Raw genomic sequence first — 24,437 nt, 5'->3', positions numbered from 1 at the left:
CTTCTGAAGTTTGTTAGCAAAATATGCCTAGATGACGCCGAGGAGCGAAACGTTGTACCTACTACACGTCGGAATGTCGGCTATTAATAATATATGATACGGAAGGCGCGGGAAATTGTGAAATTAAAGCTTGAGAAAAATGCAAGGCAGCGAAACAAAATGGAAAAGACATTTCAACAAAGTGCAACGCATGTGCAGCCGATGCACGCTGACTCTGCACGATGCGCGCCCCCGCCTATGTGCACGCCGCTGTTCCTGCGGAATTCAGGGGGCTGTTGTCAGACTCCGGAGACAGACACCCATATAGAAAATAATGAACAACAAATTTGACGCGTGAGTAAAGAGACTCGTTTCGAAGAGCTGCAGATTACTCGCTTTCCTCACGGATCGCAAATGATTAGTTGTAGTGGTTAGCTTGCTGTCTGCGTTGTTCTTGTTGTAAAGAAAGAGGCGTGTCTCCGCCAGTCTTGCATAGGCAGAGGTCACACACGAGTGCCTGTCATGTGTCCCACGCTTTCTGTGTCCTGCATCGTGAGTGAACACGAAACGACAGGCAATTGTCCATTCTAGCAATGCTGTCTTAATCTGGGAGGAAATGCTTGTGTTTGAACGAGTAAGGCCCGTCAGGCCGTAGCTGAATCCCCGGGTTGTAAGTTGATGAAAGGCAGGGGCAGGTGCGCTGGGACCCGGCTGGAAACTCCATTCTGCTCTGGCCGTATTGGAAGGCTTTCGACTGACGGCAAGCAGTGGTGAATGTAAAATAACGACAACTTAAAAGTGATTAGCAATTGAAAGCGTTTTGCATGTTATCAGAAAAAGCAAGATCTCTTGCACGTATGCGAGTCACAAACTAGCTTTACTAGTTAGCACTTTCATTTTAAAGTTTGTAGTGCTAACAGCTAGTTTGTTAGCTAGGTAAGAAAACATAAAAACATATTTATAGCAAGCTTTTTACAATTAACATGTGTCTTGATGAACAGCTGTAAGCTAATGAACTAGTTTTAATAGGGAAATGTACCCGTGGTGCACTAAGCAGCAAGTAGTGCAATGCTAGCCAGTCATGCAGCTTTCAATGGTTAAAAGTGTTTGCTAACCTTAAGGATTTTACGCGAGCTGCCTAGCTATACAAGTATTACCTCCCATGGTTTTTATTTTATATTTTTTTATTATATAAGAAAAACATAGTTATTTATCGTTGGTTATAAAAGTATAAAATGTACAGAGACAGACGTGCTGTTCATATAGTGAGCTGCTCGCATATGACATTGAACGTTATTTTAACCTGTAAAAGATTATTATTATTATTATTATTATTATTATTATTATTATTATTATTATCACCTACACTAATTGAGTGTTTCCGGGCAGTTATAACTGGAGCAGTACTGGCACACCCTCCAGTATCACCAGCACAGGGTAGCTGTGGGCCCGGACCCTCTTTGGAAAATGAGCTCTTGACCCCATGTTTTGCCCCCCACAAAAAGTACAATCATTACATTAGTTATTTGTTGCCCATTTAATGTGCATAACGTGCAGAGTTAAAAACACTGTCCCTAACTCTTATGTATTTCCAAGATTGGAAGACATGGAAGATATGTATTTTAATGAAATATTTTGAGTCACTGTGTAAATACATTTGCCCGTGAACATTTGGAGACTAGTGGCAGGAATGTATTTCTCTGTGGAACCGAACGTGGCAGACTGTGAGACTGAACCTGAGATATGTAAATAGTCTTTGAAGGAGGTGCGGCCTGTGTACGAGCGTGCACGCATGTGTGTACCTGACTGTGCCCGAGTGAGATAAGAGAACTGTTCTCTACTGCAGTCTGAAAGATGACGACAGCGGGGACCACGATCAGAACGAGGACAGCGGCTCACCGAAAGAGTGTGAAAAGGAAAAAAACGAGGAGGAAGAGAAGGACCAGAATAAGAGGAAGGTGCGGAAAGTGTGTGTGGCCGTGTGTACGTGCTTGCAAGTTAGTGAAGAGTGCGAGTGTGTGCATGCCTGTGTGTGTCTGTACGCATGCGTGCATGCATGCGTGTGTATGGAAATGTATGCGAGCGTGTGGACATGCATGTGATTGCGTGGGCGCGCGCAGGCATGCGGGAGTGCGCGCGCCTCAACCAGTTTCTATGTAAAGTGTGGACTTGACTAGCAGGAATGACAGCATCCAGTTATTTCTGGAGATGCGCATGGTAACTAATTCACACTTTTAGACAGCTTTGTGTAACGAGAAGTGCATGGTTAGTGCAGAAGCCAGTGAGTGCACTAGCAGTGCACACTATCAGCTTTGCATGGAATTGGTGCACTTATGACCCTGCTGGACTGGTTTAGACCTGTTTGGTGGCAGCAGCAGTGGACTGACAGCTTCTCTCTCTCTCTCTCTCTCTGTAGACAGCTGTGCCTGGTGCAGGGGAGCACCCCCTGCAGTATAACTATACCTTCTGGTACTCGCGCCGAACCCCAGGTCGCCCTGCCAGCTCTCAGAGCTATGAACAGAACATCAAACAGATCGGGAGTTTTGCCTCTGTGAGTCATTCACAATAATAATAATATAAGAAGAAGAAGTATCTTCTATTTGCCCAAGGTCATTGTGCATGAGGTGGCAGTAATGACCTCAGTTTTTGTTTTTAAAACCCCAAGTGTTCTGCATCATCCTCACATGACGTGTTTTTAATTATTATGATTATGACTGTGCATGCCTTAAATATGTCCAAACCTGGACTGAATAACTATATATAAAGGCAATAATGTAATAATGAATTAATGAGTAAATACTTTAAATAATGAAGTAATTGTACTGTAATAGCCAAAATCACTCTCTCAGCCGGTACTATTTTTCACCACTGGGTGGCACCGTTTTGCGACGTGGAAGATTTTACAGTTGCACTCCTTTTGTTTTAATTGTTCACTAAATTCCCCCTGCACCAGGTCTGCCCTTTTCAAACATGTGGCACAACAGCTGTTTCTTTCCACCAGGTGGAGCAATTCTGGCGCTTTTACAGTCACATGACCCGACCTGGTGACCTTACGGGCCACAGCGACTTCCACCTCTTCAAAGAGGGCATCAAACCCATGTGGGAGGTGAGTTTGGCAGCTTTGGGAGTTTTGTTTAGCTAGTTGTCATCAGCAAAGCTTTTGACCCTTTGGAGAGTAGGTTCGTTTTCAAAATTCCATGTAAGTGTTCTAGAACTCCTTTGCTTTCAGTTGCCAGTAGTGATTGTTACATCAACAATAGAATGTTCACTTAAGAACATTCTAATCACATATTTGTGATCTCATACCTTAAAGGGTTAAGAGCCCTGTTTTCTCCAGTGGCATTAGCCCTCTGTTCTTCTCCCTCTCTGCCAGGACGATGCCAACAAGAGTGGGGGGAAGTGGATCATTCGCCTGCGGAAGGGCCTGGCATCCCGCTGCTGGGAGAACCTGATCCTGGCCATGCTGGGAGAGCAGTTCATGGTGGGGGAAGAGATCTGCGGTGCCGTGGTCTCCGTGCGTTTCCAGGTAACGCCCACACGTGTGGCGCTCACTCCCACTCCCACACTATGACCCATTGGTCAGCATAGAGCAGACAGGCCAGATGGCAAAGGCAGGACAGGCAGAGATAGAGTTCTCTTCAGTTCTGATTAAAGCCAATTTGATGTGATTGTCTTGTTCTGTAGACCCCACCCCGTCAATTCACAAAGCCACTTATGGAATGTTTCAGTACTGCTTCCTCTCAAAGCCTCCTTGATGATGGTGAGTGCACTCTCTACAGCTGCGTACGTTAAGGACATCAGCTAAGTGGCAGCAAAGAAAGGTAGCACTGGTCTGTATGCTGGACCATAAGGCTGTGGGTTTGAATCTCAAATGGGCTCCTGTAGGCTTAAGTTGCTTTTCCTGAGTTGTCCAGAACACAGAAAGTTCATTTGAGACTGGAGTTTTCAGGCCCATGGTTATTTTTTGTGTTTCAGGAAGATATCATCTCCATCTGGAACAAAACTGCCAGCGACCAGGCTACCACCGCCCGTATCAGAGACACGCTGAGGAGAGTCCTCAACCTCCCGCCCAACACCATCATGGAGTACAAAACGCATACTGACAGCATAAAGTATGCTAACACCCACACACATGCACGTGTATACTGCATGTACATGAGCACACATGCTCTCTCTCTCTCTCCCTCTCTCTTTCTCTCTCACACACACAAACACACACATGTACTTGTATACTGCATGTACACAAGCATACATACTCTCTCTTGCTCTCACATACACACAAACACACACACGGGTTCTTGTAAATAGTCGTACACTTACATATGCCGCATGTACATTTGCTCACACACACACACACTGTCCCACACATACACCCAACAAACAGAACACCCACATATGCTACATGTGAACAACCAGCCGAACACAAACGTACAAATAAACGTATATGGTCTCTATCTGTTTTGCTATCCTCCTTTCACACACACACACACACACTCACAACAGCAGGATTATTAGATGTGGGAAGTCAGTTACCAGTCCACTGATGTTGTTCCTTAGACTCTCTCCTTGTTTCTGATTGGTCAGGGCCTGGGAGGATTTCCATGGCTTGGTGAATGCCAGTGGGGGGCGTTAACTCCAGGTCCGTTGGGCGTCTGCCAAGGGTAGGTCTCTCGTTTAGACCTATTATCACTAGCCTTGAGGTCACTTATACACGTTGATGCATTTTTCGTAAGTTCATGAGTTCACCAGTAGTGTTTGTCTGCCAATTGCTTTTTTTGAGTGTGTTGTCTTTCTGCCTTTCCCTGAACCAGATTTGTGTTTGTGGTCTTGTGGGTGAAGAGGATTGTCCAGAGGAGAATGTCCGCGAATCACTGTTTCAAAAGAGAGAGGGAGAACGGGAGACAGAGCAGGGAGACGATGCTTTCTGACGGCTCGTGGAATCATTTCTTTTAACATTGTTCATAAATACGTGAGCCATGCCAAGGGCCAGCTAAACGAGGAGCGAAATTGTCTGTAGAAAACAAGGTTGTCCTTACTGCGGCCATCACCCCGTAAACACAAGACATCCAACAAGATGACCGAGCTGAAGATGGAAGATAATGACCTCTCTCTCTCTCTTTCTCTGGTCCATAAGGGAGCCTGCGTAGTAAAATTCTCAGCTGCTGTGATATGGGCAATAACTGTTTAAGAGCCTTCAAGAAAAACACGAAAAATAACTAACCAAAACCCCAACTTAAACGAGTAATGTGTATTGTCATATTACATGTGCATTTTACAGCTCCTCATATTAGTATTGTTATGGTGCACTATACAGCCAAAAAGGTTCCCATAACTATACAGTTATTATTTTAATAAACAAATGGACAGGCCTGGAGACTGTTTTACTGTAGTGCAGTATTTTAATTACAGTATTAGTGTTATTTTTTAAAAGCGATTTCTAAGTGGACACTCTAGAGGGATCACTGGAGGATTTTGTCTTGATCCGTACCTTTGACCTGGAAGTGGAAACGCGCCCAAAGGACGACCATCCTGAACGGTGGCGGTTGTGTCACCCGGAGCGTCTCTTTCAAATAGACTGCCGAGCTGCCTATATCACTGTGCCTGGACTTCAGTCCGTCTCCAAATTTAAAACGCTGAAGGCTTTTGTTCTTTTTGGTTACTTTTATTTTTAAATCAAACGATATTTAGATTTCCAACGTGAAAACTTAATGGCAGCGACATCTCTTAAGATGCAGAGAGATGTGCTGCCATGTTATTGTGCTATAGCTGGATAGTGCCCAGCCCTCAAACACTGATCCAGGATCAGCTAATTCACCCCTAATCTTAACCGTTCGCCATTTTGCAGATCCAATCCGGGATCAGTGATAGGAGCACTATCTATTAATTACCCCCTTGCTACTGCCTGGGTTTCAGTGGGTGGTGCTGTTTTGCAGGAAGCTCTGTCATTCTAAAGGAGAATTGTGTTGCCTGATTTCACCTGGTTGATTATAGCAATAAATGTCAATTATGCATCTGCTGCTATTGAATTTCTGTAGTGTCCTACTCTGTGATGTTACAAATGTTTACATGAAATGTCACTCCGTTAAAAAAAAAGTCTATAGTGTACTAAAAAGTATTATGACCGGTATCATAGCTGCTTTTTTGTAGCAGTGTTAAAACACAGCCCATAGAAAGTGTTGAAGAGCGCTTTTATTTTTTTAATGCTTTCAAACCATTGTGCTTAAAATACCAATATCAATATATTGACAAAAAGTGACAGCTGTGTGAGTGTTGAAAGTTTGTGAAGATCTCGAAATTCTTTCTTGGTTTGATAAACAGGTAGAGAATAACAACGGACAAGGAAACACTTTTTCTGTTTATGTTGGCAAAATAATTGGAACACTGATAATGGGCAGCCTACAAGGGACCCTCATCAAACAGCTGTTGCTAGCTGAATTGTGTACAGAGCCATAGCAGATTGACTGGCCTGTCAGCACAACATTGTGTCAGTGGTTGACCAGTGGGGTTCTGCCAGTATTGGCCCGCTAAAAAACTGCAGAAAAAAAAAATTGGCAAGCTAACAACATAAACCAAACATCCATGCTTGTTTTAGAAGTCTCTTACATTGGCAGTAAAGTATCATAGGAACAATTGTTGCAACATAAAATGTAATCGTAACAGCAGTGTACTAAAAATTAATTTGACATTTACTGGTAGTATTTTAAAGCATTTAAATTAAGAGCAACTTGAATACTTAACATTTAAACTAGTTACTGATACAGTAGTCAGTAAGGGTGGGTGACAAGTGAATTACAATTGGTGGCAAGAGGGTGACTCATTAAAAAACTGCCAAAGACATTGTAATGGGAAGAAAGCAATCTTCCAGCTGGAAGGAGGAAGCTGGCATGCCAGTGATGGACAAATCCTGAGCCACATGCAGTATGAGTGGCAAAATGATTGGCCAGAAACTTTTCCAGTGGGTTGACCTTCAAAGGCTTGGTTGCTGTGCACTCAGTTCATTAATGTTCCATTGTCCAGAGTTCTTTCCCATTGTGATCCTAGTCACTTGGACACATCTTAAAAGTGACAGCGTTGTACTACAATTCTACAGCTGCAGAAATAAAACCATCCTACATACACACCGAGAATACAGGCAGTGAGTAGTTGGAATAGGGTTAAATTGTATATGTCAGCATATCCTTCTGGAAAACACACTAAAAGCTGAAAGAAGCTACATGTAATGCCTGGACAATATTGGGAAAAGTTAAATGATTATTTAAAAGGTGTAGGTATTTCCAAGGTGAGCTGACATCATTTTATGTAGAAAAGTCTTAGAAAAATGCATTTACTAATTTTGGAGAGGTAGAAAAAGATTAAAGTATTTAAATGGGTAAATGATAGATGGAAGCATCATGCATCTTGTTTTCTTCATTTGGTCCAGGAAGCTGGGCTCCTGACGTGGCTCTCTAGCAGCAGTGGTAGTGCCAGAGGTGGGTTGCATCCCGATCATTGTTTTCCACTGCGTCTGACTGTGGCATCGACTGCGGGCGTGACGGACTTCTGACTTTCTCCAGTCTCACCAGAGCTGATGGCCTCCCATCTCCCTCTCTGATGGGTGACTCGTCTCAGGGCCCATTTCTGACCAGGTTAACTCATCTCAAAGAACATGTGATTCTTCACGGAAAGGGGATAAATATAAATAGTTTTTTAAATAAAGTTCTGAAACTCAAGAACAACTCTCGGATGGCTTCAGTTCACATGTCTTCACATTTAAGACATATTCAAGTGTACTGTAAAGTAACAGCCAGTTTTGTTTCCTCTGCTGCATCTTGTTCTAATCCAAGTGGGAGTATACACAATCTTTCTCCGAATTTACTAACCCGTTGTGTCAAGTATTAATGTACTTACCAGCAAGAAAGTGGCAGCCAGCAGAAGAACTTTTGTTTTTGTGCTCATTTCCTGAGGGACTGTTGAGAGAAGGACAGGAGCTCAGAGAGTGAAGCATGCTGGGATATCACACTCCCACCCTCCCAAGTAAAAAAATTACAAACTCACCATCTAATCCAAAAAACTCATGGTCCATGTTGCATTCCTCATTGAATCCAGGCCACTTCTTCCATATTCGTCCCAGTCTCTCTCCAATGGTTGAAACCACCTGGTCAGTTTACGAAGAAAAGTGTGGCATTTGAAGTTTGACTTAAAATTAACAATTCAGTTGAATTCAAAGGCAACAGTATCAACAAAGGCACTTGATTCATAAAACACAAGTAATGACAACTACTTTATTGTTTTGAAATCTCAAGTGTTTTGTATTTATGAGCAACGTGCACCTGTAGCAAAAATTTTAACCAATTACAGGACTTGAAAGACAAAAAAATGAGATGCAAGATCAGAGGGTATGTGGGTTTAAAACCTGGGAAAGCATCATACATGTTATCATAAACTCTTCTAATTTACACCAATCCTATGTGTATCAATGGACATAGAATGTGTAACCACTTCCAGAGATAAGGACTGAAGATATAAATAAAGTGTTTCTAGCATAATAAGCCAAAGATGCCCAAGATAAGGTGCAGCCATTTTGTGGCATGTGCCACCCCACCTGAAACTCCTGGTTAGAATAGCAGCGACAGGGACAACAGGACCCCTGGATTCTGATTGTGGCTGTCCCATCAGAGTCACAGATCTCAAAGAGGGGGGTGAACATGCTCCATCTGCCAACATTAACAACAAGCCATTTGCTGAAGTCCCAGTTTTTACATTCATTTAACACGCTCTTATCCAGAGTGATTTACAGTATAGGACATCATTAGTGAATTCACATTATTATTATTTATGTGAACAGTAATTCCAGACCTGGCAGACAACACTTCTAGACCAGCAAGTATATACTGTATGTAACACCGCTAAAGCACTAATTCAAATAAACAATGCAAGTAAATAACCAAAATACCTGAATGCATTCAAGTTAAATCCATGACTAGCCTTAAGATCAAATAGCATGAATGTTAGGGGGTGCCAATGTAAGCAGAATTAAGATTCAGTCTAAAGAAATGGGTTTTGAGAGAATTTGACTGAACGAGGTAGAATTTAATACAGTTAGACCTGTGAATGAGGGAGAACTAAATACAGTTAGACCTGTGAATGAGGGAGAACTTAACCATTAGATCTGTGAATGAGGGAGAAATGCATAGTTAGACGTGTGAATGACGGTGAAAGGAATACAGGTAGACCTGTGGGATCAGTTGAAAGGGGGTAAATAGGAGGTATTTGAAACAAAACGATTCTGTCAGAGATTATGAAAATTATTATAAATGGAATGAAACAGATTATATAATTACTTGGGAAGGAGTACAAGAGGCTAAGCCTTCTTTCTCAGTCTAGATCTACAGGCCTGCATTCCTGCCCAAGTTCATTAAGTTCCATACAGACAGCTGTGCACTGTATCTGACCCCGTCTAAGTTTAGCATTGACAAGCAGTCTGTGTGTGTGTGTGTGTGTGTGTGTGTTTAGGGAGTGGCACTTTCCATTCAAGATTCTGCAACAGTCCACATACCTCTGGTGCACAGTTCCAATCAGCTGGTGGTCGGCATTAAAGGCCCTCATTTCCATCAGGCAGCAGCCCAGACAGCACGCGTCTGCCCTGAGGGGCCTCTCGAACAGGAAGACCTGCTGGGCCTGCCGGTCGAAACCCTGCAAGGAGCAGGCACGCGCTGGACCACAGCACTGCAGACACAGGCAGGAGCTTTCTGAGGAGGGCAGTGGAGCACAGTCAAACACTGCCTTTCATCTAAAATAAAAGCATTAATGTGTACTTGCTTAAAAGACAAATTTTGAAGGTTTATTTTTGTATTACACATGTGTACAGATTGCCACAGTGCTAAATCAAAAAGATATAAAAATGATTTGTACAACTAGTATCACAGATTCTGTTCAAAATCCAATAATAAAATTATATTTAAATATAATTTGTAGCTCTCTACTATTATTTCTACAACAAAAGAATCAATTCTCTTGGACTTGAAACTATATCCTTCTGTGACAAAGCCAAAAGACTCAACCATGTATGACTTATCTGGTGAGATTTTTCCCCTGAACACAGGTAGGTGGGAACTACCTTCAACAGCTATGTAGAGCTGGTCTCTGGTTCCTGAAGCAATGCTGTATGTCCGGCGTGGAACACAGTGTGGACCTGCAAAATAAATTGAGCAACAGGTGGGCAGTGCTTTTCCATTTGTAATGTGTTTCTCTTCCTCACTTCCCACATATTTTAATTCTCAGCCATGTTAAATGTCCCATCATTATACCATCTTCTCTCAATTTGGGAGTGCATAAGTGATGCTATAGTAAATTATGGACTACTATATGGAACTGCCTGCTCAAGACCTCCCTTGGTGTATGAAATGTTCTATAGAAATAAATTTTGATTGATTGATTGATTGGCAGGCACACACACACTCTCTATGGTGTACATGATGACATCAAGGTCTCTGGTAGAAACAGCATAGTTCTTTCTCAATCTAATATTTTCAACACACAACTAAAAATCACAGCAGTGAGCATTTAAGTGGACATTTTAAGTCCAGCCTTTTTAGTACATGCAGAGAGATGTGTGATGAATAACCTCTAACCTTGCAGCTCAGGTTTGGCAGTGATGCGCAGCTGGTTGATGGAGTCCAGCAGAGCCAGGCCTTCAGCTTTTTCTGTGCCGGTGTGGTGGTTCCCATCGGTCCGGATATCCATCTCCACCCCTACGGCTCCTCTCCCAATGTCCATATGGCCCTCCTCTTCCCTCTCCTGCCTCAGCCCAGGCACATCTGGACTGGGGAGCTGAGGGGAAACGGGACCCCCCAGAGAGTGGGACGCCATAGGTACCTCCGGATCCGCGGACCGCCTCAGTCTGCGCTGGAAGGCTCGGAAAAGCGTCTCGATGTGTTTCTCCCTCTCCAGGCGACCGAATGGGAGGGGCTGAACCGTCACTGCTGACATGCTCTGAAACAGGGAACAAAAAAATGAAATAGGAAGCGGGAAAGAGTGGCAGTATGACAGGAAATTGGTTTACATGGTTTGAAAAGGCATAGTTCAGGCTTTGGACTATGTACATTATTCATGCATTATAATTCATTCAAGGTAGACTAGAAAAACCAAGCCTTGATAAAAATGTAGAAACTAAAGATCTTACATAGAATGCTTACACTCAACTTATACTTGACTTGTAAACAGCATTTCAAAGGTAACAAATCCTGCTTCAAGTATTGTTCAAGCTGTCGAAATGCTGAAAGTGATATTTTGCTTCTCTCTGAGTTTAGAGAAGAGAGGTGGACCAGAAAGCTTTCCCCCAGCATAGCCCCTTGCTGGGAGGAACATGCTTAGTGTTCAAAAGGCGCTGGCATTGTGCAGTTTAACGGGACCCATGGCTCCTTTTCAGCCATGTCCAAAGCAGAGGTTTTTTTCTTCACTGGCGGCCCCTTGGCACTGCAACAATTGTGACTGTCGTTGGGCGCAGGGGGACCCAGACAATCGGCCTGTGGCAGCGCGGTTCTCATTCAGGTCACGGCCCCTCCGTGTCATCGTATTCACACCGCTAACGACCAAACATAAAAGCACCCCTGCTACGGCTGCACAGGAGCTAGATTCTAACCCGCAGAGACTGCGAGGCCATTGACCGAAGTACAAAGAAAAAATAATCAAGCGCATTACAGCCCCTGGCACGCAGCTATCTAAAAGGCAACCTGACCGTTTTGGAACACACCGCATCACAAAGTGTAACAATCACCAGTCAATAGCTATTAGTAAAACTAAACAGCAGCTGTCCAATGGGCATCGCTGCTGTATATAAGGAATTGTGCATCGCAAGAGGTCCAGTTACTTCAGCTCCTCCATTTCCACAGCTTTCACTTCAGTCCCTGAAACACAGCATCTGGCTAAGTCTTTTCGTAGAGCTCTGAAGAAAACAAGTTGTACAATTTTTAAAAAGTCAAATTATATGGAGACAAAAGGTGAAAAGGAGTGACGAGCGGTTTTGGGAAACATTAGGCGTAAGATAAATTAAACTTAGCTGGACTGTGAACGGAAATTTGATGTCGTATTTTATCATTTTGTGAGAATTATGTGTAAAGTGGAATCTGGAATTTCCCCTCAGTCCCATAAGATTGTATACCTGAACTACAGAGTAGGCAAAAGGTCAACAAGTGATTGTTCAGTCCCTTTCAAGTGTACACAATGAACAGACAAACACACTCGAGAAGTCAAGAAGCCACATATTCCACCACAGTCTTGTGCTACTATGCAAATTACTATTTGGTTGTGTTTGAGTTCTTACCGGTACAGATGCCCCCCTTGGTATCTTCAGATTTGTATGCCAAAATAGTTGAAATCTGTGACACAGAAGGACTTTGGGACTTTGGGAAGCGGGGTGCTTGCTGGAAGTGCTGAGGGTCTTTTAGACGAGGGTGAGTAGAGGACAGCAGCATCCTCCCTCACATCCTCTTCAGGGGTAATCGCCTCTCTCCTGCTGTCGTTGGCTTCGGCCCTCCCCCTTGGTTGCCATCCCAACAAGCCGGACCTTCCCATTGTCAGGAAAGACTGGCCTCAGTCATCCGTAAAATTGAGTCTCCTCGAGGAGAGCTGGTGAAGGAGCCACCACAACAGCCCCCTTCCTTCTGTGTTTGGATGTAGTTATTGCTGTAATCCTGACTGAAAGTTTGGAACAAAGCATACGTACGTACATCTTACAAATATATGTCATACGAACAGCATTTTCCATACATTATCCCGAGAAACTTACACTTACTTAGTTTTTGTGTGTGTGTTTTTTTTTTTTTTACATATTATGAATTTATACAATATATACTGAAGCAATTCAGGTTAAGTATCTTTCTCAAAATTACAATGGCAGTATCCTACATGGAACACAAGCCTACACCCTTCAGGTTACGAGCCCAGTTCCTTAACAATTATGCTACACTGCCACCCAGTTTCATTTGCAGAAAAATGTATCAATTATTTTCAGTCTTCAAAATGTAAAAGTGCTGCTTAAATAGTTGTTTTCTTGAAGCCATTTCCAACATATCTGGATGTAGACACTGGCCTTGCTCTGACAGGAGCAGGCAATATTTGCTTAGCCAATAGCGGCTGTGAACTCAGCAGGGGGCCAGGCAAACAAGGGCTGTTTGGCACTGATAGAAAACAGCAGCAGTTCTCTCTCATCAAAACACCATTTGCTATACAAGTGTATGGGCAACACACTTTACGTCATTCTGTTTTTTGTATTGGTTTATTGTGAGAGAAACACTGTTTTTACAATACCATTAATTGATGTTAAATAGCCTTCTCTTCATGCTGGTATGACTGGGAGATCGAGGATTGCTCAACCACAAAACAAAGTGATGGAACAAACATTCTTGTCACTTCATTTAATAACATACAATCATCTCTGTTCTTCGAGATAAATCTAGCATTTAATTTCCCTTTACGAAGAACATTTAGCTAATAACAGCACTCTCGTTATACTGATGATTTCAAGCTGTGCACAACCCAGTGAAAATATAAACATTGACAAATCACAGCCAGAAATGCAGAATGAGCCTTACTATATTTGCAAAGCTTTCAGGTTTTTGGAGAATCATATTTCTCCAGTCCAAGCCACTGACAGATATTTATAAAATAACACTGAGAATGTATTTCACATCTTATCCATTCAAGCAGCTGGATGTTTACTCTTGGTACCTCTTGCAAGGGTACAACAATAGTGTCCTGCCTGGAACATGAACCTATAGTCTTCTGCTTCTGCAAATCCGATTCTTTAACCTTGCCACGTTGCTACATACTGTAGTTTTTCATTCAATTTCTTCCCAAACTTTTTTATATTTTTGGGTGATCATACTATAGGAAGGAATAATACAGCAGTACCAGCATCCTTCTATGAGAAAAAAAGAACTCCCTGTAAATTTAAACACAGACATCCTAAGCATTGGTCACATTCACACCTTCATGTTTTTAACATTGAAAATGATGTCTTCCCCATAATTAAATCTGTCCTTATTTGCTGGCTCATTGTGAATACCATTAAGAAGCATAGGCAGGCTTCCACAGCCAGCTCAGCAACACAGACACAGAGCCCTGTTCTCAGCTGGTAGCTGTCCCTCTGCTAAGCAGTCTGCGGTTTTACTTCGGTAAGTATGTCTTTGGGTCATCTGGAAATGGCATGGAAGGAGCCTGGTTGAAGTGACCCATGAGGAAGATACCAATCGTGCCCATGATGAACAGGAGTGCCATGGCAAAGAAGCAGACCCGGTCTATTACCCGCGCCACCAAGAACCACTCTTCATTCTCCTGTGAACAAAAACAAACCTTCAGTCTTTCGTGTACATGGATACGTTTTTCACAGTTGAAACAAAGCCCAAAACAGTCGTCTGGCCTTAAATCTGAAACGGGTGAAGCGTAACTCACGCTCTGGAAGCGGTTCTGCTGCTGGATGGTCTCGGTGATGTGCTTGCAGGAAGCAACGCACTGCTTCACTGCTGAAGAGGCCTGGGCAAGACTGGCACACACGTCCTGCGCCGTGTCCCCCTGCAGACCGTTCTCTGAAGGTTAGAAAAAAGTCACAACCATAACAGCATCTGCATTGAATATCTTGATGATTTCTCAGGCCTGCATGGAAAGGTTCTATCCTAACTCTTTCATTACTTCCATAGCACCTAGAACTAGACTAAGCCCTAGTGAAAGAAGGACAATCATAAACACAGCAACAGAGAAGTTTAAGAGAGACAGGAAAGTGGAGGTGTGGTAGGTGAGAAAGGCTTGATTTTCCGCATTTGATGTGAATTTTAAATTGGCATTCTGATCCGTTTTTGGAATGGAGATTAACCAAACCTTTACTACAAACTCATATCAATCAATTGAGAGAGAGCGAGACTCACGGATCTGCTCTAACGCGACCCTCATCAGCCCGTCCCGCTCTCTGAGCTTGCTGAACATGATCTCGGAGCGGGCCGTCTTCAGGAAGCACTCGTTGGCCTTGGAGATGAGGCCCAGGGAGCTGCGTCGTCGCGAGGGGGGCTCTGCCGGGGTCCAGGGTCTCATCTGCATTTGGAGCATTTGCGGCAGGACGTTTAGGAAGACCTGGTGAGCAGAGAACAGCAGAGGCATCAAACTCACTTCCTGGAGGACTGTGTGCAGCATTTTTAATTACATTACATCGGATGACAGGAAAATCTCCTAGCCAATCAGAACTGCTCAGTGGCAATTCCTTTCACAAGAGCTTTTCATTCATATTTTAAAGATGGTTTTGACTGTACCTTTCGGACTTTGTCTGTCATCAGGTGGGTGTTGGGAGTTCGCAGAGAGACATTCAACACAATTACAGAATTCATCACCACCATGGTGGTCACTGATATGACAAACATCAAGTACCTAGGGCCAAAATAAAACCAAGAATATCAGGATAGCTATCCACAGTATTAATCTGCAGCAATCACAGCAATCACTTCCAAGACTTCATTGACTTTACTATCAAAATCAGTATGGAAGGGAAACTACTTAGAGCAAAATGCACGACAAAAGGGATGTAACATCTTACTTTCCGATAAGTGGTGTAGCTTGCGATGTTTCCGGAACTTTCTTGGCAATGAGGAAGAGGAAAACAGTGTGCGCCAGGAGTATGGAAATTGACATGGTACACTTTTGCCCACCAGCTGATAAAAACAACATCACAAACAGATGTGAGCAAATATCTGTTCAAGAAGACCTTGAACATATGATTCAGCTCTATGATATTACACAAACATGGCACTTTTGAAGGGCATTCAGTGGCACAGTTAAAAACTAACTTAAATCTGAGTTAACACCAGGAAGTTTTCAGCACAGTTGTCATTGTGTGGAGCAGCTTGCCATCTCATGTATGAGAGGTACAGACCCCAGGGGCATTTAAGTCCAGGCTACATGCAGTGCTCGCTATTCTCTTGTACATAGGTAAATTATGGGCTGAATGGCCTGCTCGGAACATAATCGGTATGTGTTTCATCTCAATCATTCATTTGCAATAAGGCTCATTAGAGAGGATGATGGGTGAACCTTTAGCGGGGAGGTAGTAGACCAGCAGGCACAGGGAGGAGATGAGCACAGAGGGCACGATGATGTTGATCACGTAGAACAGAGGCTTCCTCTGGATGATCAGGAAGAACACCAACTCCTGGAATTCCAACTCGTCCCTGCTGTAGCGATGGTTTATTATCTTCTTGGCGGGTCTGTGTTTGATGGCCCATTCACCATTCTCTGTTGAAGGGAAATGGAGACAAAGACTATTTAAGCTGTTGTGGGCTGGTATCAAAGCACGCAACTTTCCTAATGTCACTCAACAGTTTGTCATTCTGCATTCAATTATAATAGAACACCTGCTACCAGCTGATATTAATAGTATACCTCAGAAGGTATCATGTCACATAAACTGTAATTGTATCCCAGGTTGTGAACTGCAGGACATGGGTCATTCTAAACGAAATCATCATCAGGACTGTTTTTAATGGAGGTATACTACTGGATTTCTTTTTAAGCACTCCTTGAGGCCAGGGCAGAGAGAAGCATTAGTTTCATTTTTGCCGCAGGATTGTTGAATTGAAAGCCCACTTGATAACGTGCCTAAATGCTAATTGAACACATTTAATTATGATACTTCATACTTCATGAAATTTACAATGCAATACAGTTTTGGAATTAAAATAAACATATAATAAAGCACTGTGGCATTCCGACTGAAGAATACAGTTTTCTCAAAATGGCAACAGGAGTCATTGAGGACAGGATGCACTCCACTGCCTTCAGATACTGAGTCTGACCTGTGAACGCCTCTGGATCGATCTCAATCCACTCCACCATCTGACCCTTTTCATCAGTTATGAGACGTAGCTCGATTTCGTTAGCGGTGTAGGTCTGGGAGCTTCCAGATTGAATCATAAAATGAGAAAAGAATCAGTACAAACTGTGTCAAACCACACCACAGCAGTGGCATTGGTATAACAGCAAAACACATGATTCAAACATTTAAAATAATGCATGGCTGAATTGTACCTTATTCCATGCAGGAAACTGATAAGAGACAGGCCAGGCAAGCGACCTTACCGAAACACCATCGTGCAGTTCTGCCAGTCGAAGGGGAAGTAGTTGACCTTAATGGAGCAGGCGCTCCGATAGATAGCCGGGGGCAACCAGGAGACGTGGCCAGAGGGGTCAACGAGGGCATTGACGTACAGAGCGATTTCAAATTTTCCATCCATACTGCAGGCACAAATAGTGGAATGTATGGTATGATCAAAAGCAAAAATAAGCTCATTGACCAGAAATAAAAATGGTCAGTATGTTGATGTATTTTCCCGTAATCAGAGTAGCAAATGTGTTCACTTGGGAGCACATTTTCTCCCAAGTGGAATCAAAGGCTTTTATATTGCCTATATTAGCAATATATATGGTAAAATATGTGTAAACTCAAAGTTACAGTGATGAGGTATAATTCAATATGAATAATCCTTCTCCCAGTCAATTGAGGACACTGTGATGGCAGCTGTCAAATGCAAATTATCATATATTGGAAAATGTGTTGCTTTTGCAGGCTGTGGCTACCACAGGGATTTATAGAGAAGCTGCTACTGTAGGTCTATAGCCAGTGATGGCGTTTGTACTCACTTGTTCTCTAGGATAATGTCCGGCAGCCAGATGCTTTTGGAAGGAATGCGCAGGCGGGTGACATTCTGATACTCTGGCAAGTGATCCCACTTCAGGCGGTAGTCATCCCATTGCTGTCGAATAAAAAACACATTCACTTTCACTTTGGAGAATTTTTACATTTGAAATTTTATGAAATTTTTTTAGCTGCGGACCTAAGCAAGTGCATGCTCTCAGGTCTGATTCTGTTTTGAGCCCCAAAAATATAGTTTAAATGACCAGTAAAAAAAAAATATTTATACTTTACCTTCAGTGTCTTTTATTCTACTTCAGACTGAAATTTGGTTTCCACATCAATACTCTTAACTCGCCATACTCTCTAGTATGTACTAATTCAAATAAGTTTCATTGAAGTCAACTTCTTATAAGTGCTGTTCTAAACACCAGGACGCTAGAAAAGTGTACCATAGCCACCCAACGCCAGGTCCTGACACCCCCACAGCCCCATCATTCAGCTCTATCATAGCTCTCTGTTGCACCCTGTTTTTACCATTTCAACCCACACGCTGGTAGTGAGGGCCTCCTCTCGCTCGTTCTGCAAATCAGGACAGAAAGAGTTAGATTGACACATACTCTCCACAAATCATGAAACATATACAGGCTCAGGCATTCCCCTCCCATTATCTGAATGCAGTACCCTAACTGGGCCCTAATCTTTCATAAAGAGACTCATTATTTTTGGACATTCACTTCACATTTGACTTTTTTGTTTCCATTTAATAATAATAATACTTTTGAGGGTGCTAGTATATTGTGAGCAGGCTAAAATGCGAGTAATGGTGAAGATTTGGCTGGTCAGAGTGGATGCAACCATTCCTCAACAACAGGTTGAGTAGTGCTTGAAACACACACACACACACACACAAACACACACACATACATATACACACACACACACAAGCACACACCTTTGTGCCTGTACATGTACGCACCAGAGAGATGAGGTTGGTAAGAGTCAGCTTGAGCTCCACTTGGATGATGTTCTTGTTCCACTCCACTGGACGAATGTTCTTGTTATAACCCCGCATCAGGTCCTTCATCAAAGGCCCCTCCAGGTTAAGACCCTCAGCTCCTGAGAAAATGGCACCAGACATTTATCACATTTTAACGCTCCACATTTAACAGCTGTCAAAACACAGAATTGTTGGATTCCATGTTGCAATTCATTATATTATTAAGCACTTCCCAGGTTCAGTCTGGACAGCATTGCATTATTGTGATTACATTTTAATACTGTATTGACTGCTGCCTGTCCATTGTGATACATCTTGTAAAACAAACATACTGTTCAGGTTTGTTACGTCAAGCAAAATTTGTTGAAATGCACAAATTACGTTGAAAGTTAACCAGGCAAACGAAAGGAAAAGACTAATATAATAATATAATAATATAATAAGGCAGCAAGAGGGAAACCAACTGAGAGAGATGTGTATTTCAGTAGATTCTGACTTTAGTGTTATCCAGGTTCACACTGTGTATGGTCTTTGATCCACCCGTTCATAATAAATTAGGTTTGATTGAAATGCCAAATGAATATTGATCTTGGTTTTACATTTTCTAATAATTTGCAACAAGTATGTTTGGGAATATATAAAACATCTTATCCTTAAAATCTCAGTTCAAACGCAGACACAGGGCACTAAAATTAAATTGTCTGGCAAGTAGTCATCAGCTTTCATAAAAAATGATCAAACTGAGACAGATAGCTCATACCAACTGTAACAAACAACTAATTTCTTAGCAACCGAACTAGGATCTTCACAAAACAACAAACAAACAGATAACTAGTATAATAATATAATTACTGCATAGACTTCATAACTCTGTCTATAGTTCATTATTACAATATGCAGAGTATACCCCAGGAATAGTTACTGAAAGAATTAATGAATTAATCGAAGAACTAATTTCACCAAAGGCATACAGTTTAAGTGGTTTCTTGGTAGCAGGGAGGTTCATAAAAAGAATAGTGAAGTATTCATATTGTTTCTATAGTTCTCACATTTTTAGCTATTCTACCAAACATCACTTTCTATAGGTTGTCATACGTTGGCAAAGGTGAAACTAGAGGACAGGAAGAGGTGAAAACAAAGAGTCTGAAATAAATAACAAAGAAGAAGCTAATGCCCATGCTGTTTTCTCAGTGCTGGCACCTCAGCAGTTTCACAAACGGTGAATTAGTAACCTTTTAGAAGTTTAACAACAGCTCATACCTACAGTCAGACAACTGTATTCTCCAGGAATAAGTTGCAATCTCTCAGCATTCAATATCAAATCCTTTTTTCCATTTGTAGCTTTTGATTAGTTTAAGAAATCTACACCAAACACACACACACACGCACGCATACACACATGCACACACACACACGTGTGCAGGAACACACACATGCACACACGTACTAGGATAAAATAACAGGGAAAATAACCAAGTAATTATGAATAATTATGAATGGAAAATTATGGATGGAAATACTCAGTACCAAATGAAATAAAGGATGTAAAAGACATCTACCTGTGCTGAAGAGGAGGATAAAAGAAAGGAGTAGGAGAGCTAAAGGGAGGGATGAGACCAACTCCATCTCTCCGTGGCCAACGGAAAATGTAGTGATCTGAAGTCTCCCTGACTCAGTCTGATAGAGAGGGTATGCACCTGGTTGTCAGGGCATGTGCTGGTGATTGTTGGGTTGCTGAGCTGGGAATTGGGACCTTTGTCCTGTGGTTGAGATGTTATTTTTGGGTGACCTGACCGCAGCTTTTAGCGCCCAACCCCACTGTCCTCCTTTGCATTGTCAGCTGTCCTACAGATGAAATCCTCACAGAAGACACTCCAGGGGGTTACAGTATTTTTGAACTGTTTCCCACAACTTCAGATTCTGACCAGTAAAATACAAAGATTATATTACGTTCTGTTGTCGACTGCAGATGGCGCAACGTGGATGGTTGGCGGACGGATGGCTCTGGACAGCTGGTCTCCTGCCATTTGTTTCTATCTATAACAGTCATCAATGAACCACGAGGGAGGCGAGCGGGAACTGCACGCAGTGACAGGAAGCACGGCTAAAAACGGCTGCATCTCAAATTATCCAAACAATATTTCCCTCTGTGCCACTGAAGACTTGAGGAAATGCAACAGTCAAAACACCATTCCCAACAATCGTTCACTTGCATAGTAACAAAAGCTCCATTCCCAGTAATCATCATCTGGGGTACCGCAACAAAAACACTGTTTGCCACAATCATTCACAAAATATTTGTGTGAATTGCATATTCTCTGCTGTGATTTTTGTCATTTTTATTTTGAGATGACCTTTTAGTAAGGGGATGTGAGGCAGGTAACTCTACAGGGATCACACAGAGACAGGAAATCAGTTAGCACTTGAGTCATTTTACCTCACTTGGTACAAAGATGAGTGCACTTAGGTGAACTGAATAACACTCAGTGGTGTAAGGTCATGGTTTACATTACATTATAGGAATCTTATCTAAAGAAACTTAAACAGCCTTCACATTTTGTTCCATAGTATATATAGTACAGCAGCAGTGTTTCTCACATTTTTTCCCCATCAAAAAAAAAAATGTTATTATTATTGGGCAGGGAATGCTATGGGTGAACACAAAGGCAAATTAGCTTACAAGTTTGTCCATAGAACAGATAAAAAACTTAAGAATATGAGAATGCCCAGAGCCAAACCTCTTCAACATGTGGGCAATAAGTGGCACGTGCTCTCTCTGCAGTCAAATCTCTTCTAGACTGCATGCTTATCACTCCCAGATGAGTTAACAAATCCATGTGCTGTTAATTCAAGAGAATGCAGACAACTCTAATTCTCTGTGGCACTTGCAGCCAGTCACCTCTATTTTCACACTGCAGTCAAAGCAACTGACAACTGTGCTAATGTACAACTGAGCTGGTGCAGGAATATTGCTGGTTCCTGACTGCAGCAGAGATGCTGTGTGTGTGTGTGCGTGTGTGTGTGTGGGTTGATTTGAGGAGAATCATAAAATCTCCACCCAGTCAGCAATGGGACATGTGGGATAGAGTTCCTGATGGTAGGATGAGACACAACCCCAGTGATAAGCGTTTTAGATGGATACACCTGCAGGTCAGATCTAGTGATTGTTAGATTCCTACATTCACTGTTGAAGTTAGTGTCCAACACACAAAAGAGTAGCTATTGTAAAATAATCTATCTTGCATCCTTCATCGTTATATAAATGCATGAACTGAAAAATCACTACCAAGCACTGCTGCACTAATAAACAAAGCTGAAGATAAATCCATATTATTAGGTTATCAGAATCTTCCTGATTACGAATTAAACTAATCTTCTACTTCAGCGCCTGCTGAAGAACACAATGAGCCGTGGGCTCCCTCTTGTGGTAAATTGCATTAGTGGGCACTACATTTTTTCAGCGAGGAATTTCAAAAGGCATACATAGATTTAGAAGCCTATGTATGTTTTGACAGGCAGTAAAAATTTTAAAGGCTTATGAGTGCAATGGAAGACTGCATATACATTTCAAATGACTGAACTGGTAATGCCAGACAACTTAAACCCTCAACACCCGGTGCCATGTTTTACCACGGACAATGTCCCTCTGTAAAATGCAGCACTCCGAAAAGCCACAGCAGCTAGCTATCAAGGTAAATGCTAACTAGTGCCATATTAGCATGATAATTGTTCGGACTAATTTAACTAGCTAAGTTAGTAAACAGCCTGCTGTATCTGGTACAGGCGAAAACAATGTTAAACATGTTACAAACGTTAATGTTTTCAATTCCTTTTTTTTAAAAAATTCAGAATAATGACAAAAATGACAATAGCTAATGCCTGGCTTAGCCTGTAGATAGCTATAGGTAGCATTACCATGAAATGAGCGACTGTGAGTGACAGTAAGAAGGTATATTAAATTATATCTTAATTAATTCCATTATTTTGAACGTAACAGTGTTTTGTTTTATCTTTGAACATTTCAGAACCTTGTGAAAGTCCTTGTTTGTAGCTTCACACGGCCAGTAACGTTACTCTTCTTAGGCCTACAGCCAGGTCCAGCAGAAAACAAGCCAAATCTGCGTCGCTTTTAATCCATTTCAGTTGACAACACCGAGGAAACCCAAAGCTAACTTTAGTTCTAGAACGGGCCCTGTTCGGATTGTCTTTTCGTTTTGCTGTATCTGGACTTCTTTGCTGGGAGAAAGGGAAAGGTCAAAGGATAAGTGGAATTCGAACTTGACAAGCGTATCGGATATTAGTTCTCTGGGCTTTTGTAGAATTATTTCTTGTGAACGGACGGCTGGAGAGATGTTGATAGGCTACAAAAATAAGCTGTCGTAAGAATATTTATGTAGTAGCTGTAGCTCCCCAGCCAGTTTACTAGAAATCGATTAAGTTCACGAACGACCTGCTTACTTAGCATTTTTGTACTCGGCAGTGGTATTCACTTTGTTACGGCGTAACACATTTTTCGTAAAAGACGTTCCATCGCCATTCGCCTTCTCATCGCCTAAATACCAACCTGGGATGCTAAAGTTGGGTGTTCGAAATAAGAACACCCAACGTAAGGTTTTAGAACACAATCCCCAAATAACTTTAAAGCCAGAAGAAGAAAAAGTTAAGAAAGGAAACCCTCGTGGAAGGCTGTAGTCAGCATGCCTGGCCTTCAGGAGGAACAGTGTCCCAGTGGGACAGAGCTGTTCGCTTCAAATTTTATGAAAGGTAAGTTTACGACACTTTATTTCAGTATTTTGGCTTTATAGCAAACGTAAACTAAGAGGCATGGTTGGCTAGCTAACTATAAACGAACGTTATTAGGGTGAAAATAATAATAATTTAACTTTGTGAGCTATTAGCTTTGTTGGAAGAAGTCTAAATAACAACGTTAGTTAGATCACTGGTTTGGTAGATATTTTTATTTATCATCTCTCATTGCTGTATCCTCCACTATTGACATTTTACTGTGATTGTACTACTGATTGTGCCTACCAAAAGAAAGACAAGAACCCACGCAGAGATATGGATGTGAGATTTTACAAATGAGATTACTGAGCTTTACAAATTTGTTACACTCAAGAAAACAAGCACTACAATGCATTTTGTGACCGTGACGGACGCGTTTGTTAAACAACACATTGAGCTTCAATTGTCTCAGTCCACTAGATGGCAGCATAACATTTTTTGGTGTGTGTTGTTGCAGCTATTAGTCTAGTTGTAGCCTATTTGTTTTGGTCACACATAGCCGTGCATGCACAGTTTAAATAAAACAGATCTTTTAGGTCTCAGTAGAGAAAACTGTAGTGTAACTGCCTCTGCAAAAATCCCATATAAATGTTGCAGTTCAAGCAGTGAAATGTAGGTCACAGTGCAATGAGACAGGAACACTAGAAGAAGAACACAATGAGTGATTTGAAGGTTACATTTCAGTAAAAAAAGACATTTAAGCAAATGTAAGATGTAGATTCTAGAAGTAATACAACTTTACTATTTGTGTCACACCCCTGACAGTTTATGTAGGGATCAACAGATTGTTGTCCACAAAATAGGTAATGTGATAAATAGACACTGTGTGAAACTGGGTGAATGCAAGGAAACGGTCCTCACAAAATGAACTGATTGGTCTTTGGTTACAGCCAGCTATGATCACTGCTGCAGGAGTAACTCAAGAAGGGAGGAACTGTTTGTTCTCTTCCAAGTAGTTATACGGGTTCACCCTCAAAGGGAAATGGGGCGGATGATTGTATATTCCAATCATAAATATAACAA

General features: G+C 41.9%; 3 protein-coding genes and 1 long non-coding RNA gene across 8 annotated transcripts in view; 2 read left to right on the top strand and 2 right to left on the bottom strand.

Moving 5' to 3' along the window:
- Positions 1-180: 180 nt before the first annotated feature.
- Positions 181-6,005, top strand: eif4e2 (eukaryotic translation initiation factor 4E family member 2). 2 transcript variants are annotated; one of them, XM_064338250.1, is made up of 8 exons: positions 181-333; positions 1,826-1,937; positions 2,396-2,530; positions 2,981-3,085; positions 3,353-3,505; positions 3,955-4,091; positions 4,564-4,640; positions 4,791-6,005. In XM_064338250.1, exons 1-7 carry the CDS (start codon positions 314-316, stop codon positions 4,610-4,612), a joined length of 711 nt encoding a protein of 236 aa, XP_064194320.1. In that variant the 5' UTR covers positions 181-313; the 3' UTR covers positions 4,613-4,640; positions 4,791-6,005. The 2 variants fall into 2 exon arrangements, with proteins under 2 accessions (XP_064194320.1, XP_064194319.1); XM_064338249.1 differs by lacking the exon at positions 181-333 and adding an exon at positions 538-749.
- A 316-nt stretch (positions 6,006-6,321) lies between these two features.
- On the bottom strand, positions 6,322-12,452 carry LOC135256462 (phospholipid scramblase family member 5). Its single transcript, XM_064338248.1, has 8 exons — positions 12,281-12,452; positions 10,590-10,950; positions 10,076-10,150; positions 9,515-9,707; positions 8,561-8,672; positions 8,014-8,113; positions 7,867-7,925; positions 6,322-7,632 (listed from the first exon to the last, which is right to left on the bottom strand). The coding sequence occupies exons 2-8, from the start codon at positions 10,945-10,947 to the stop codon at positions 7,606-7,608; spliced, it is 924 nt and encodes a 307-aa protein (XP_064194318.1). The 5' UTR covers positions 10,948-10,950; positions 12,281-12,452; the 3' UTR covers positions 6,322-7,605.
- Positions 12,453-13,215: 763 nt separating this feature from the next.
- Positions 13,216-23,311, bottom strand: chrng (cholinergic receptor, nicotinic, gamma). 4 transcript variants are annotated; one of them, XM_064338229.1, is made up of 12 exons: positions 23,088-23,311; positions 18,609-18,748; positions 18,167-18,211; positions 17,638-17,750; positions 17,077-17,232; positions 16,794-16,894; positions 16,033-16,233; positions 15,539-15,653; positions 15,258-15,372; positions 14,880-15,081; positions 14,410-14,543; positions 13,216-14,292 (listed from the first exon to the last, which is right to left on the bottom strand). In XM_064338229.1, the coding sequence occupies exons 1-12, from the start codon at positions 23,092-23,094 to the stop codon at positions 14,125-14,127; spliced, it is 1,497 nt and encodes a 498-aa protein (XP_064194299.1). In that variant the 5' UTR covers positions 23,095-23,311; the 3' UTR covers positions 13,216-14,124. The 4 variants fall into 4 exon arrangements, with proteins under 4 accessions (XP_064194299.1, XP_064194301.1, XP_064194300.1 ...); XM_064338231.1 differs by having other exon boundaries at positions 23,194-23,302; XM_064338230.1 differs by lacking the exon at positions 23,088-23,311 and adding an exon at positions 22,658-22,998.
- Positions 23,270-24,437, top strand: part of LOC135256456 (uncharacterized) — a 5,829-nt gene continuing 4,661 nt past the window's right edge. Inside the window, exon 1 of the long non-coding RNA XR_010330440.1 lies at positions 23,270-23,393. This is a non-coding gene — a long non-coding RNA (uncharacterized LOC135256456). The remainder of the gene's footprint in view (positions 23,394-24,437) is intronic.

Source organism: Anguilla rostrata, chromosome 6 (genome assembly GCF_018555375.3).
Source record: "Anguilla rostrata isolate EN2019 chromosome 6, ASM1855537v3, whole genome shotgun sequence".
Lineage (NCBI taxonomy): Eukaryota > Metazoa > Chordata > Actinopteri > Anguilliformes > Anguillidae > Anguilla > Anguilla rostrata.
This window is presented reverse-complemented; position numbering and strand designations above follow the sequence as displayed.